Raw genomic sequence first — 15,773 nt, forward strand, 5'->3', positions numbered from 1 at the left:
TAGATAGGTCAATTGGGGAATGGGGGGGGGGGGGCGGTCTGAGGGGGAGGACCTGGGTTAGGGGAGGCCTAAACTTTCCTTGTGGGCCTAATTCTCCTGATCCCACTAGGAAAGTAAAAAAAAAAGTAAAGATTTATTTTTTGGGGCCTTTTCTTTTCTTTTTCCCTGCTAGGTTGACCTAGTGGGAAAGTCACAAGCAGTTATTTTGTTCAGAAGAATAGGCTAAAATTGCAGCCTGCAGGATCAGTGGGACATGTCGGCAGGTGTGTCCCACAGGCGATTGTAACTGCCCATCCGCACAGTTTGCACTGGGCAAGCTGTGTTAAAATTGGCCTTCATATTTTCAAAAGGACATTGGAAAGGGATTATCATATTAAATCTACAGTGCTTGGAATTTATCAAAGATGGATCTTGAATCCAATGTGTTTTGGTTCCGTCCCGAATTTGGACATTCAGAGGAATCTGAATCTTGACCCAGTTAGGGCTATTTGGATGCAGTTATGCATATTTTCTTCAGCAAAATGGTGCATCACGTTACAGATTTCAGATTTGTGTATATATTTCCAATGCAGTTTTAAAATAATCTTGAACTCTTTGCCCTTTCGATGTCAACGATTGCTACCAAATGTTTTTGAATGGATGTTGAGAAGCTCCTGCCCAAATATTGGTAGCAGATTGGAATGAAAGACATAAATTGGGCCGAACATTGCGGCCTCTCCGGGTGTGTACGATGTGCGTATGCCCCATGAAGCCTCGCAAATGGCGGTTCTTGGCACGGGATGCCCATGCGCCGAGAACCGGCTTTTGCGATCTGTCAAAATGACAGGAGAAGGACATCTGCGGGGCAGAGATTGGACTATTTGCCTAACTCGTGCCCAGCGAATGTCCTTCAAACTCTTACACCTGGTAAAAGCAGGTGTATAGCCTACTTTTACCAGCGTAAGCTTTTTAAAATGTAGAAAAATTTAATTTAATCACTCATTTTTATATTAAAAACCCTGTCCATTAAGATAAGTTTATTTTTAACTTTATTAAAACATTTTAAAAAATTATTTTTTCTGAAACATTTAATTACATTCAATTTCAATTGATTTTAAATATGTGAGGTGTTTTTTTAATTTATTGTGTTGTGTTTCTTGTTTTTGGGTGTATACTCATTGATAGTAATGGGAGCTCGTACATATGGAGTTCCCATTATTATCAATGAGACTACTAGATGTTCATTGGTGGTTCAGGCTCACGTAATCCCAGGATACAAATACGGACCTGGAAGACATTTCCCATACGCTGGACTGCGAAACTAGGCCTCCGACCGCAATCCTACGTTCCTCCGGGGCCACCAGGTATTTTCGTTAAAAAAAGCCTCCGACCACAATTTTCCCCCAAACGAATTAGGCAGGATCAATAGGCTCAACTGAGAGCATGGGGACTATTATTAATACAACTTCATTTCACTTCATGGAAAATTGATCTTTGTGCTCAAAGGTAAGAAAACTTGTCAGTGATCTGTTGAACAGTGATGTATGTAAGCATGTACGTGTACAATCAAAACACTTCCACATCAGATTGTTGTGCTGTTAAATGAGATGTTGATTTCTCTATCTCTCCTCCTTTAAAACGTTCCTTAAAACCCACCTCATTGACCAAGCTTTTTGTCACCTGTCCTAACATCTCCTTATGTAGCTCTGTCAAATTTTGTCTGAAACCACTCCTGTGAAGTACTTTGGGCCGTTTTACTACATTAAATTCGCCTGTGCAAGTTGTGGCATACTTTTCCATTGGATTTTTAATTGACTTCTGTATTCAGTGAGTCTTATTGACTGTGTTTCTTTTTGAAATGTTATCATTAAAGTACTTCTTAATTTCAATTGCAGGATCAGAAGTCGACGTTTTTCCAGTTTGGCGCTTCCATTCAGCAACAAGTTGGGGTGATGCTAAATATCATGGAAGAATATGACTGGCACGTGTTTTCCATTGTAACCAGCACCTTCCCTGGATACCACGACTTTATTAGTATATTAAAAACTACAGTTGAAAACAGTTTTGTGGGCTGGGAGCTACTCAGCACCATCACATTGGACGCTGTCGACGGGGATTCAAAGGCTCAAATCCAACTGAAGAGAATACAGTCATCGATCATTCTTTTGTACTGTTCGAAAGACGAAGCTGTTTTCATACTGGAGGAAGCCCGTTCTCTGGGCCTTACAGGCTACGGTTTTATCTGGATTGTGCCCAGTTTGGTAACGGGTAACACGGACATCATACCAGAGGAATTTCCAGCTGGGCTGATTTCCGTGACGTATGATGAGTGGGACTACCCCCTTACAGAACGGGTGATGGACGGCGTAGGGATCATAACAACAGCCGCTTCTGCCATGATGGAACAATATGGATACATTCCCGAAGCGAAAACAAGTTGCTACGGCCAATTGGAAAGGAAGGTCCTTCCATTTCTTTCGCTACACAAGTAAGTTCCCGATGTACGTGGTTCACCGTTCTGCTGAAAAACGGCAACATCACTCAGTAATTCACACTTTTATATTTAATTCTCTATTAATGACAACCTGCTATGATGTAAAGATAACAAAAATGCAAGGAATAGATTTTGCGGGACGGATAATGCTTCTCTTAAGGTGGATTGGTGTGTGCTGTTGCTGCTTATTGGAGCTCTGGCTGCACATTGGAGCTCTAGTCTGTTGTACCATAATATAATAGGACATGGGTTCATGCCGTAATGTGAGTTTCTAGCCTGACTGACGAGATCAGCAGAGCAAGGCAGGTGCGTCCACATACAGGAGAAGGGAAACTGAGAGGATTTTTCACTGAGCTGCACAGTAATTAAAGAAACTTTGAAGCAGGCCATTGTCATTTCTCTTAACGGGAAAACTGAAGCATAATGCCAGGAGATCCAGAAGAGGGGAAGTAGGGAATTGTTTAAAAAAATTTTTTTTTAAAGAAACTGCTTAAAACACATTTTACACATAGGGTGGGGAGAGGGGAATGAATAAAGAACAGGTTGAAGGACAAGTGAACAGTTAATCCATTCTAAGTCTAGGTTATCTGAAGGGTGACCTACCGTTAAAATCACATTATTTCACCCATCTGAGTAATACTGTTTGTTCTGTAAACATTGTGGAGTTCCATTGAAAACTAGGCCATTGCCAAGGTAAGGTCATCTTGAGAAATGTTGACATAGTTTTTAAGTTTTGTTTCAGGTGTAATGATTTATTAATAAGCTTGTGACGCGAAATTGCATACTGCCCCGGTTGAGGGCAGTAACAGCGTGAGGCGGGACTTCCTACGCCGGGCGCGGAAATCCCGCCCTGCGAGCTAAATTGGGCTTACCGCCCCCAAGAGGAAGGGGAGCGCAAAATCTCGCGGGAGTCGGTAGCGGTGCTGCGCCCGGACGAAAAGTCGTTAGTGCCCCGTTAGCAGCCCTCGGGAGGCGCAAATCACCCAAATTTATTCCGCTTGACTTTTAAAAAAAGAAAACTACAGTTCTGGATGACAATCGCCAACTTGAATCATCTTTCCACTGAGAAAGGATGTCAGTGTAGCGATGCTCTGGTTTCAACAAAACTCAACGGAATTGGATAGGTACTTGAAAAGGAAAATAAATTGCAGGGCTATGGGGAAGGAGCAGAAGAGTGGAACTAATTGGATGGGCTCTTTCAAAGAGCTGGGACAGGCACGAGGGGCTAAATGGCCTCCTTCTGTGCTGTATGACTCTACGAATGATGTATCATTTTGGGCCTGGCTTGCTTTGCTCAATTTGAAAATAAATGATAACATGTCAACTTATCAGTTCACCGACAGTTATGCTTATTTGCCCTTAAAAAATTAAGGTTGCTGATGGACAACTATAACCTTCAGACTACTTTTCTGCTACAGTGTTGCAAACTATGCCGTTATCTGCAAATCGCACTCTGTCTGGTTTACTCATGGCTAGTTTTTAATGTGATGCAGAAGACAGATGGTATTAATCAATGCTTGGGGAACTGTGGTTGAAGGGCAAGGCCGATGATTTATGGTGATGATTTATTATTAATAAATAGTGACGTTAGGATATTTCAAATTTAACTGCTGAGGTGCAAACAACTTCAAGCACCCATGTCACAAGTTGTTTAATTTTTATAACCCCATGGATCACTGTCACGCATGTTGTTCATATACCATATTTTTTTGCTGCAACGGCAACCAAAGCAATCCGGGTAACTACAGACCCAAGGAAACCTGAAGATGATCCATCTGAAGGCAACTTGTAAACGGGAGTCAACAAGAGCGAGATGTTCCACCATGGTGGAATCCGGCCCCAACCATGGCAAGCCTTCATGCAACTTCTGTCTGCCCGACAGCGCTGCCACTGGCTCTGGCCACTTGCCCAGGGTCAACCTGATTTGGAACTATAACGTAGACTCCCAGTGGCATTTTTGGCCATGTCAGGGAATCCTGCCTCAGGTGGAGGGAAGAAAATGGCCGCTGCAGGTCTTGGATGCATCTATACGGAATCCTTGTGGGCCAGGAGGAGCAGGGTGGATTCCCGGGTCCCCGGAAGGAGTCCTGCCACCCGGCTCGGGCCACTCATGCACAATTGACCACTTCATAGTTGGGGTTCCGCCCCCGAATTAAAGTCCACCCCAATTATGGTATCCGTAAAGAAATATTAGAAAAACCCAAACTCTTCATCCTTGAAAGAAGGTGAATGAAGCAGTACTTTATGAAAGTGTATAAGTAGAATACAAATATTAATCTGGAGCAATATTTCACTTTAAAACATGACTGCAAGGCAAGGGGTCATCAGTACAAACTAGGAATTGCCAAGTTCAGGGCTGATTTGGGAAGCACAAATTTGGGTCAGTGAATGACATGAGTGTTGAATAGTCTCCTTGGTAGAATGGTGGAGGCAAAAACTCTGGAATCAATCCATGGTTTGATGCTGTGATGTAGGTTTCTAAGGAAGGATAAGCTGAACAGGTCGCATGGCCTCGCACATCTTGTAGAAGAGTGTTACAAAGTAATTTTCATAGCTGATTCCTCTATTTTGATATAAGATAACAGATAAAAGAATTTTAATCTAGGCATTCATGTGATAATATCACAGAATCATTTACAGGCCCTCTGTTTTATGCATCATCCGCGGCGAACACCTAAGATCTCAGATAGTGGCCCCAAAATTCCCAGGACTGGAGCGGGTGGAAAGCCTGAATTCCATCTGGGAATGGGAGGTCAGAATTCGGGACCGAACCCGGTTAAGCTGGGATTCCATCCCATTTGTACTGGCCCTTTACATTCTGGTGGGGACAGGGGGGTGGATCTTTAGTCAGCTCCCCACAAATCATGAGGGTTTATGGGGGGGGAGTACCTTGGCTTCCCTGCAAACTCTATCCTTTGTGCACTTAGAAGATCTCAGCAGATTGAACGGCAGGTGACAACTGATGTGAGTACCTTTGAGCCTTTCTAAAAGGCCCTAAACTTCACCTAAAGTATATAAACTGATCCTGGAGTGCATCAATTGCCTCCTCTAGAGGCAAAATGACTCCTTTTGGAACACGCATTGATGACTTTTATCATTCTATTCTCCTTTCAATGTATTGGATTAAGCTCTCAATGTAGAGAAATATTTATCTATTATAATAATTCATTAAAAATCTTAGCACCGATTTTAACTTGGGGTGGTAATCGGGGGGTGGGGCCGGGGCAGTGGCGAAGGAGGCGCTGAACCGTTTGGCCCTCCCTGGAGCATGAGGCCTGCGGGATTTTAACTTCCAGGCCTCGGTTACGCGCCCTGACAATGACTGCCACCCAAAGCCTTTCTTGCCATCAGCATTCACTGGCAGGTTGTAGACTGTGCAGGAAGATGGCGTGCAGGTCTCGATGACAACACCGGGAGGCGACATTGCCAGTGAAGTTAGACACATTGCGCCTATTGGGTGGGTGGCATTCCCGTGCCTGAAACCACCCAAGTTAGAATGGCAGAGGGGACCAGGAAAGGAGAAATGGTGTTAACGACCATTTCTCATGTGTTTCCACCAAAGTTATGGCGGGAGATCGGGCGAACCCTCCGTGGTAATTGCTGGCCGATATTTTAACGTGGTATAAGACCACTATACAGAAGTGAGCTGTGCGATATGCAACTTACGTAACTGATTGAGTTAAAGACAAGCACATGCCAACTGTGATTTTGTTGAAATTTGCCGGTGGAATTGACAATTCCTCATGAGTTTCTTGATTTCAAGAGCATTCAATATCATTTCTGCTTGCCTGTGCAAATGCAGAAATGGAACACGAAAGCAGAGAAATGGTGCCTGATACAATGAATGTGCTACAGACTTCACAATGTCGTAATGTTTAAGGAGGGTTGACACTAAATGAGTGTGGCGTCTGTGGTGATATCTTTTTTATCTATTCACACCTATGGCCTGTCACAGCCCACAGTGAGATGATAAATATCTTCACTCAGGAGGCTGACTATGACCCATTTGTAACTTTGTCGCTCATGAATTATCTAGTTGGCTAAGTTCGGAGACATTAATCATATCAGACTGCTGGCCTTGTTCTCTCTCTATAGTTGTTGGATTGAAAGAATAAATATAGGTAGCCTCCATGGCCCTTAAAAGTATTCTCTGTTTCTAGCAATAGCCAGATGTGCTATTTTCCTCGTTTCTAGGTGGAAGCTTATAATGCTGAGAATACAGGGAAACAAACCTAGATTTAGACATAAAAACAGAAAATGCTGGAAATCTCAGCGGGTCAGGCAACATCTGTGGAGAGAGAAACAGAGTTAACGTTTCGGGTCAATGACCCTTCGTCAGAACTGGAGAGTGTTCGGAAAGAACAATGGGGAGAATTTTAACTCAGGTTTTCGACAAGAAATTCCTTTGACAAGTTGATTTCCTGACCAGCAAGACCGCAGTTGGCTGTGGCAATTTTAACCACTGGGCCTCATTTAAATGCCGCCAGTCCACTTCCTGCTCAGAACGGGCGTGACTGCTGGTAGGTGAAGATCGGGCGGCCCCTGGCTGCACGCTGACCTTCAGGTAAGTGCTCCTCCTGGCCCCACTAAGGACAGGTTTAGACGTACCAGAAGGGCCTCTTCTGTCTTCAGGCCAGCAGGAAAGTCACAGGAGCTTCCCCTGATCAGGCCTCGGTTAAAATTGCATCCAGGCCCTGAACCCCGATGCGCACAAATTTATGAGGTTCCCGCCTGCTTTAGGTGGCTGCCTAAAGCCTGCAAAGCCCGACAGGTTAACATCATAAATGGTTGGGATCTGAGCGGGTTAGTAACCTGCTCCCTTTTAACTGCCCACCCGCCCAGTTTGCATTGGGCACATTGGGTTAAAATGGACTGCAACATCCGTGTTATAGTTTTTGGAAGAAAAGAGCTTAGCATGGTTTATCTACAATATTTAAATGTTTTGATTTAATCTCGACTATGAAGTGGTCAATTGTGGAATAAACTGTGGTGCTGGAGTACACGCATGTGTACAGATTGTAGACCTAATACAGGTCTTTAAAATGCTGAAGGGTTTTGACAGAGTAGATGGAGAGAATTGTTTCCAATTGCGGGGGGAAACCAAAACTAGGGGTCATAAATATAAGATAGTCACTAATTAGTCCAATAAGGAATTTAGGAGAAACTTCTTTACCCAGCGAGTGGTTAAAATGTTGAATTTGCTACCTTATGGAGTAGTTGAGGCGAATAGAATAGATGCGTTTAAGGGGAAGCTAGATAAGTACACGAGAGAGAAAATAATTAAAGGATATGCTGATAGGATGAGATGAAGAGGGGTGTGAGGAGGCTCGTGTGGAGCATTAACACCAGCATAGACCTGTTGGGCAATATGGCCTGTTTCCTTGCTGTACATTCTATGTAAAATATTCAGATTGTGTGAGAGACTTTTGTTATTATTTGCTTTAATTATTCAATATTTTATGGTAATGTTGTTTCCTATGTACGGTAATATGTGCGATTCCATTGCTAACTACAGTGAGATTGAAGCCAGTATCTATGCAGTACAAAGCGTGTGATTCAGTTCAAGGGGTCTGCTGACTATTACTGTCCATCTTGACACCTGCTGCTGAGGAGAAAAAAAGCTTGCTAAAAAAAGCATGGAACTGGCTGCATGGCCTCCACTTGTAAATGTTAGGGGAATTAATGCCAACTGGAGTATCGTTCAAGGACACAACCTCATTCAGAGTTCAAATGAGGTTTACAAACCGTGAGAGCCTTGTTCTCATGGTTTGTGACATCATCTGAACCCTTCAGTGATGTCTGATAACATGCTGTAAATTTGTGCTGCAAAAAGAAACATATTCAATAAACTAACTCACAAGAAAGGCCTTTATAATTCAGTTTTAATCCTTCTGCACAAAGAATACAATCCCCATTCCACAACTCTCCGTTTGAGTCCCCTCTAAATCTTATTGCTCCTTGTTGCGTGAAATCTATATTTAGATAAAAATGTAAGAATCTAGTAAATCTATACTCCTACCTGATGCAACGTGACAGTAACTGGTTGAGGACACCGAGGTGTCTGTTGCCTTTTAGTTTGCTGGAATGCTACCATTTACGTTACAAGTAAGAAATGGGCAAAGATCCAAACAGTAGAGCTGGATGCCAGACAAGTGGACTTGCAATATCCTGAGAACTCTGTAACCTAACAGATGACATTGATCATCAGACAATCATTCTGATGCACTCCCACGCAGCTCACTTCCACCTCCTTGTGGAGCACTGTAATTGTACTGATGAACGGACAAACCTGTTTCCTGCTAGTCATAAAGCTCCATGTTTTATACCCAATCTGTTAGAATAATGATACTGTATCTTAGTAGCATTTTATATTACTCTGACAATGCTGAAGAACTTTGAACAGTATTTTCTCAGCAAAAAAAACCTCACATTTAAAATTGACATGACAATGGATCTTGCGAGTTGCTCTGCTGTGTTTGTGAATGGAAGATATCATCTACATGGTGCTCCTCGGCGACATCATCCGAAAACACAGCGTCACTTTCCACATGTACGTTGACGCCACCCAGCTCTACTTCACCATCACCTCTCTCGACCCCTCCACTGTCTCTAAAATGTCAGGCTGCTTGTCCGACATCCAGTACTGGATGAGCAGAAATTTCCTCCAACTAAATATTCGGAAGTCATCCTCGCCACAAACTCAATTCCTTAGCCATCGACTCCATCCCTCTCCCAGGAAATTGTCCGAGGCTGAACCAAACTGATTGCAACATTGTTGTCACATTTGAGCCTGAGTTGAATTTCCGACCACATATCTGTGCATCACTAAAACTGCCTATTTCCATCACCGGAACATCACCCGATTCTGCTGAAAAACTCATCCATTCCTTTGTTACCTCTAGACTTGACTCTGGCCGGCTTCCCATCATCCACCCTCCATAAACTTAAGCTCATGCAAAACTCTGCTGCCTGTATCTTAACTTACACCAAGTACCATTCTCCCAACAGCCCTGTGCTCGCTGACCTACATTAGCTCCCAGTTAAGCAATGTTTCGATTTTAAAATTCTCATCCTTGTTTTCAAATCCCTCCATGACCTTGCTCCTCCCGATCTCTGTAACCTCCTCCAGCCCTACAACACTCTGGGATATGTGTGCTCTCCAATTCTGGCCTCTAATTTTACTCGCTCCACTATTGGTGGCCATGCCTTCTGTTGCCTAGGCCCTGAATTCCCTAAAGCTCTCCGCTTCTCTACCTGTCTTTCCTCTTTTAAGATGCTCCCTAAAACCTTCCCCTTTGACCAAGCTTTTGGTCATCTGCACTAATATCTCCTTATGTGTCTTAGGCCTAGAAATTCAGTACCGCCCTGTTTGGGGGCGGTATCACTTGTGAGGAGCGAGACTTTGCGCTAGGCGTAGAAGTATCGCCGCTCTGGAAAGGAAGTGGAGCGCTAAATCAAGACCTCCACTTACTTTCTGGGGCAGGGGCAGGGTACACTGCTCAGGGGCGCTACTCACTGCCACATACGAGGGGCTCTTCCCCGAAATAAAGGGAAGGGCCCAAGCTGCATACTCTGCCTATTGGGAACCCACCTACCTGGACCACTGGGGAGCGGGGGTGCTGCATGATCAGTTCGGTACTCAAGCAGAATACTGGGCTGAGTGATCACGGCATGGACCCCATGTCCAAATTGGCACCGGTGTGGAAAAGAAAACCAACAATTTTTTTCAGGAGCAGGCAGCCACATTCCCTTTAAATTTCACCCCGCTAGTGTCCGGCCGCCTGATATGTGTTCCCTGAAGCTGTCGCTGTTATTGCCCGGCACAGCTACAGGGGCCAAAACCCAATTTAGGGTCTGGGGGCTAACGGGGCGATGCGCATGGCGATGAGGTCACGATCTCCGGGTGCAGGACATCGGACTGCAACGCCATAGCACCGCCGCTAAACTCCCGCTGAATTTGGCGGGATCGTTCGCAGTGATCGCAAAGTCATTTGTGCCCCGTTAGCACCCCCGGGGGCGCTAACAGGTGATGCTAATGACCCCAATCTTTCCGCCTTTGGTGTTAGATTGTGTTTTATAACGCTCCTGTGAAACGCTTTGGGATGTTTTACGACTACTGTTAAAGGCGCTATATAAATGCAAGTTGTTGATGCTGTAATGGGGTCATTGGTGATAATAGATTTTTTGTATTAAAATCTCAGATTGAAATGCAGAACCATGTGGTAAAGGTTTACACCGTGCCAGGTGCACTGAGAGTTTTCCTGGGGTTAAAGGGCTGCTTTGCAGCAGTACCAGGAGCTGTGCCTGTCGGCACGATCCCCAATAAAATTTTTTTTATCCAATTGTAATCTACAAATAACTTTACAAAAAATGTATAAATCATAGAATGCACCGACTTGGGAGCAAATAATATCTTCACATGGTATCATAGATACACTTACCCAATATTTCAAAGCACAACCCCATTCTGCTACGCTCAAGCCTTAATGCTATCCTTCTCCATTCATTTTTGTGCATTTAATGTTCAGTAAAGTGGGACAAAGGTGACATTGATATATTAATGGGTATTGGCACTGAAACGTTATGCCATTTTTAGTGGCACACACTCTTCAGCAAGTGTAACACAGAGTCACAAAATATTTTTATTTATTTCTTTCAAACATTCTGTGGATTTTGTTCTTCAAAAATCAAGAATTTTAAAGGTGAGCTGATTGGTGCTATTAATTAGAATGCTTTCCTTTTACCCCTGGGACCTTTGTTTAAATACAACTAGGAGGGATGCAGATTAAACAATGCTTGGGGCAGTCTCAATCCAGTTCCTAGTGGGCAGAGGTCCACAAAAAGATGCCAAAAATTAGTGCAAAGCGGCACGAAATTGGTAATTTTGCTCAGGGAAAAAATGGAAATAGAATCATAGCACAGAAAGAGGCCATTCTGCCCATCGTGTCTGTGCCAGCCAAAAAATGCTATCCAGCCTAATCACACTTTCCAGGTCTTGGACCTTAGCCTTGTAGGTTACAGCACCAAGTGCATATCCAAGTACTTTTTAATGTGATGTGGGTTTCTGCCTCTACCACCCTTTCAGGCAGTGAGTTCCAGACTCCCACCACGCTTGAGGTGGAAAAGGTTCTCTCAACTTGCCTCTAATCCTTCCAATTACTTTAATTCTATGCTCCCAGGTTATTGACCTCTCTGTTAAGGGAAATAGGTGCTTTCTGTCCACCCTATCTAGGCCCCTCAAAATTTTATACACCTCAATTAAGCCTCCTCTCCGCCTCCTCTGCTCCAAAGAAAACAATCCCAGCCTATCCAATCTTTGCTCCGCCTCTCTCTCCGCCTCTCTCTCCGCCGTTCCACCTCTCTATCCCGCCGTTCCACCTCTCTCTCCGCCGTTCCGCCTCTCTCTCCGCCGTTCCGCCTCTCTCCACCTCTCTCTCCGCCTCTCGTTCCGCCTCTCTCTCCACAGTTCCGCCTCTCTCCGCCTCTCTCTCCGCCTCTCTCTCCGCCGCTCTGCCTCTCTCTCCGCCGCTCTCCCTGCCGCTTTGCCTCTCTCCACCTCTCTCTCCGCCGTTCTGCCTCTCTCTCCGCCTCTAAGTCGCTCTGTAAAATCTGCCTCTTTGAACAAGATTTTTGTCACTTGTTGTAATATCTCATATGGCTCGGTGTCAAATTTAGTGAGATAACGCTCCTGTGAAGTGCCTTAGGATGTTTTACTACGTCAAAGGTGCTCTGTAAATGCAAGTTGTTATTCTTCTTTGGTTGTACAGTTGTAACGTTGGATAATCTAGCGTTATCCAGATTAAATGATTGTGAAGCACACACGTATTTTTGAAAGTCTGACATAGCTTTGACTTCCTCGCAGCGGCTTGTTCTTGCATCTGCCAGGATTTATAAACATCCTCAATAATTAAGTTTCAAACTGCTGCATAATTCATCAATCCCTGTGGATGTTTAACGGCTAACCTAATGTACTGAGTGCCCTTCAGCAGTTTATCTTTTGACACATACGGTTTCTATTATACACTCCTACAGGACACGTGTGCCAAGCAAGTGTCAGATTCAGTGTGATGCAACATCCGTAACATCGCCCGTCTCCACCCCGGCCTCAGCTCATCCGCTGCTGAAACCCTCATCCATGTGTTTGTTACCTCTAGATGTGACTATTCCAATGAACCCCTGGCTGGCCTTTCACCTTCTACCCTACGTAAACTAGAGGTGATCCAAAACTCGACGGCCCGTGTCCTAACTTGCACCAAGTTCCGCTCACCCATCACTCCTGTGCTCGCTGACCTACATTGGCTTCTAGTTAAGCAATGCCTCGATTTCAAAATTCTCATCCATATTTTCAAATCCCTCCATCACCTCGCCCCTCCCTATCTCTGTAATCTCCTCCAGCCCCACAACCCCCCTGAGATGTCTGTGCTCCTCAAATTCTGCCCTCCTGAGCATCCCTGATTATAATCGCACAGCCATTGGTGGCCGTGCCTTCTGTTGCCTAAGCCCCAAGCTCTGGAACTCCCTGCCTAAACCTCTCTTTCCTCCTTCAAGGTGCTCCTTAAAATCTCTTTGACCAAGCTTTTGGTCACCTACACTAATTTCTAATTATGTGGCTCGGTGCCAAATTGTTTTGTCTCATAGTACTCCTGTGAAGCGCCTTGGGACGTTTCACTACGTTAAAGGCGCTATATAAATACAAGTTGTTGTTGTTTTGTGTGTGTTTTGCAATTTCAGCATCCCAACATGGAACTGCATGATTTTGATTGTTCCTTTACCTTACTCTTGACATTACTCTTAAGTATGTATACGCACCTCTCTGCTTTAAAATGCAGTTGTGTAGAGAACAGAAATGTTTTATCATTCCTTTTTGCAATGAAATTGTTGGCAAATATCTTGCTGGCAGCAATAGACTGGCACCACAATTTGCTGGTGCAGCACATTTATGAATTTGCTGCCAGTTTACTAGTCTGGTAGCAGGGCTTGCAAATGAGGCAGCGATGCATTGTGATATCATCTGGTATAACAGTAGGGAGGTGTTAGCTCATAACACAGAGAGTAGAAGCTGAGTGTTGATCTGGTGCAAATGATGCACACAGGGAGGTAGATTAGACCCATTAGGTCCCTCTTTTCTTCAGGTTTCACCATAGCAATTGATCTTTTAAATGTATACGATCTGGGTGGCTTGAAATGGCCCACTATAGTTACAAAAGTTAGCTACTGATTTTAATCAGTTTATTGATCTCACAATTAATACATTTGTGATGTCTCTGCAGCATAAATTGGGCCAACTAAACAAGAAGAAAACTGCCTAAGGGGATCTCGCGTGTCAAAAGGGGTCCCAAAAATGTTGGGTTCCCTCTCCACCACCAGAAGTGTGGTGGGACAGGACATTCATCCGCCACCAAATCGCGAGAATAGGTCATTTACATATTTGGGGCAGGCAGCCCACAGCTGTGGAACTGTAACAGAGGTGTCCACCCGAACAGGGTCTCCTGGAAATTTGGAAAGGCATCCCACTGTTTCAAGGAAGGGAGATTCAGGGCCCCACTGGACGAAGATGTCAGTACCAGAAAAATATTTTTTCCCTGCAATGTGCAAAAGGGTTTCCACCAGAAAGACCCTACAGATCCCACATTACGATAGCCCCGGTTTGTTAAACAATTCCAAGGTTTTTTGCCCCAGAGTTCTATCTTAAAATTCATTCCAGTGTTGATCACTTCCTGTCATCAGTCTAAAATGTTCCTTTTACCAATTTGAACCTGTTTCTTCTTGTCTTACTTTCAGTTTAGTTTGCAATCGCATTCTGAATCTACCTTTTCCCATACCATTTACTAATCCAAGCATCTGTAAAATCAACACTCATTTGCCTCCTTTCAAAAGGACAAAAGCCCAAGTGTTACAAACTCAGTCATTGTAGATACCTGCAGTGGCATCAGTTGCTCCCTTACGCAGTGAGCTTCTTATTATAGTGGGAGTTTATTCACACTACCATATAGCTACTTAGCATTATACTTAGTACAATAATATAACCTTGGGATGTCCTTGGGATCTGAGCTGGATCTTCATGTCTTTCGCCTATATATTTCATCAATCTCTCTGAAGGTGGACCAGATAAGATGAGGCTTGGCTCAGATTGTTGAGCTACTTTGTTCCACAATAGGGTTAATATACAGAACAATAGTTATGATCAGATTCACTCAGGTCAATTTATCTCCGCATATTGACATAAAACTAATGGATGCACTATGCTACATCACTTCAGCCAGTCATCTTGCTTAACTTAAACAGAACAAGGGAGTGAAATTCATTATTGCCCCGTTTGGGGGCAGTAACATCCGGGAGGCGTGAGACTTAGTGCCAGGCACGGACGTCCCGCCCCTCTTGAGAAATTCGTCTTACCGCACCTGGAAGGAACTGGAGCGCTAAATCAAGCTCTCCACTTCCTTCCTGGGGTGCTAATGGGGCGGATCCCTCAGCAGTGCTGCACACTGGACCGTGCAGCGCTGCTGCGTGTGAGGGGTTCTTCCCTCACTTAAAGGGAGGAGCCCACACTGCATACTCTGCAAGGAGAAAAGGCACCTACCTGGACCACTGGGGAGCGGGGGATGTCATGTGCCCAATCAGCCTGGCACTCGAGCAGAATGCCAGGCTAAGCGACCGCCGCCCGGACCCCACGAAGAAAACGGAGCAGCAGCGGGAAACACAACACACGGTAAATTTTGTTTTCCCTGGCCACCTCACCTTTAATTTTCACCCCAGTAGCAGCTGGCCACCTGATCTGTGTCCCCTGCAGCTATCGGTGCTTTCGCCCGGCGCTGCTGCAGGGGACCAAAGTGAATTTCAGTGCTGGGGCGATGCGCGTGGCAATGACGTCACGATCTCCGGGCGCAGGAGGTCAGGGTGCTATACCATAGTGCCGCCACTAAACTCCCACCGAATATAGCGGGAGTCGTTGCCAGCGTCGCGCTTGGGTGGTAAGGCATTGGCTCCCCATTACGGGTCGCTGACAGGAGGTGCAAAAACACTGAATTTCAAGCCCTACATCTGCATTCTAACACTGAAATTCTTGAGGAGTTATCCCAAAGTGCCATTATAAATCTGGTGGGAGACTGGTGAACCCCCCAGGAAAATGGTGTAAACAACCATTTTTAACTTCTTACTCATTTCCCTGGGGATTCTACCACTCTTCTGTCAGAGTTACAGTGGAAGATTGATAGAACCTTTGTGGGATTACAGAATGCAGGGAAGTTAGTCTGTTTAAGTCAAGGAAGGTGGATGTTAAAGATTTCATGGGAATATTTGA

At 44.6% G+C, this 15,773-nt stretch overlaps 1 protein-coding gene across 1 annotated transcript in view; it reads left to right on the top strand.

Annotated features, from left to right (window-relative positions):
- The window catches only part of grin2aa (glutamate receptor, ionotropic, N-methyl D-aspartate 2A, a), a 307,471-nt gene that overhangs the window by 142,903 nt on the left and 148,795 nt on the right, over positions 1-15,773 (top strand). The window contains exon 3 of the mRNA XM_070856760.1: positions 1,875-2,467. Coding sequence (XP_070712861.1) covers positions 1,875-2,467 — 593 coding nt within the window. The remainder of the gene's footprint in view (positions 1-1,874; positions 2,468-15,773) is intronic.

This window comes from Pristiophorus japonicus, chromosome 15 (assembly GCF_044704955.1).
Source record: "Pristiophorus japonicus isolate sPriJap1 chromosome 15, sPriJap1.hap1, whole genome shotgun sequence".
Classification (NCBI taxonomy): Eukaryota; Metazoa; Chordata; class Chondrichthyes; family Pristiophoridae; genus Pristiophorus; species Pristiophorus japonicus.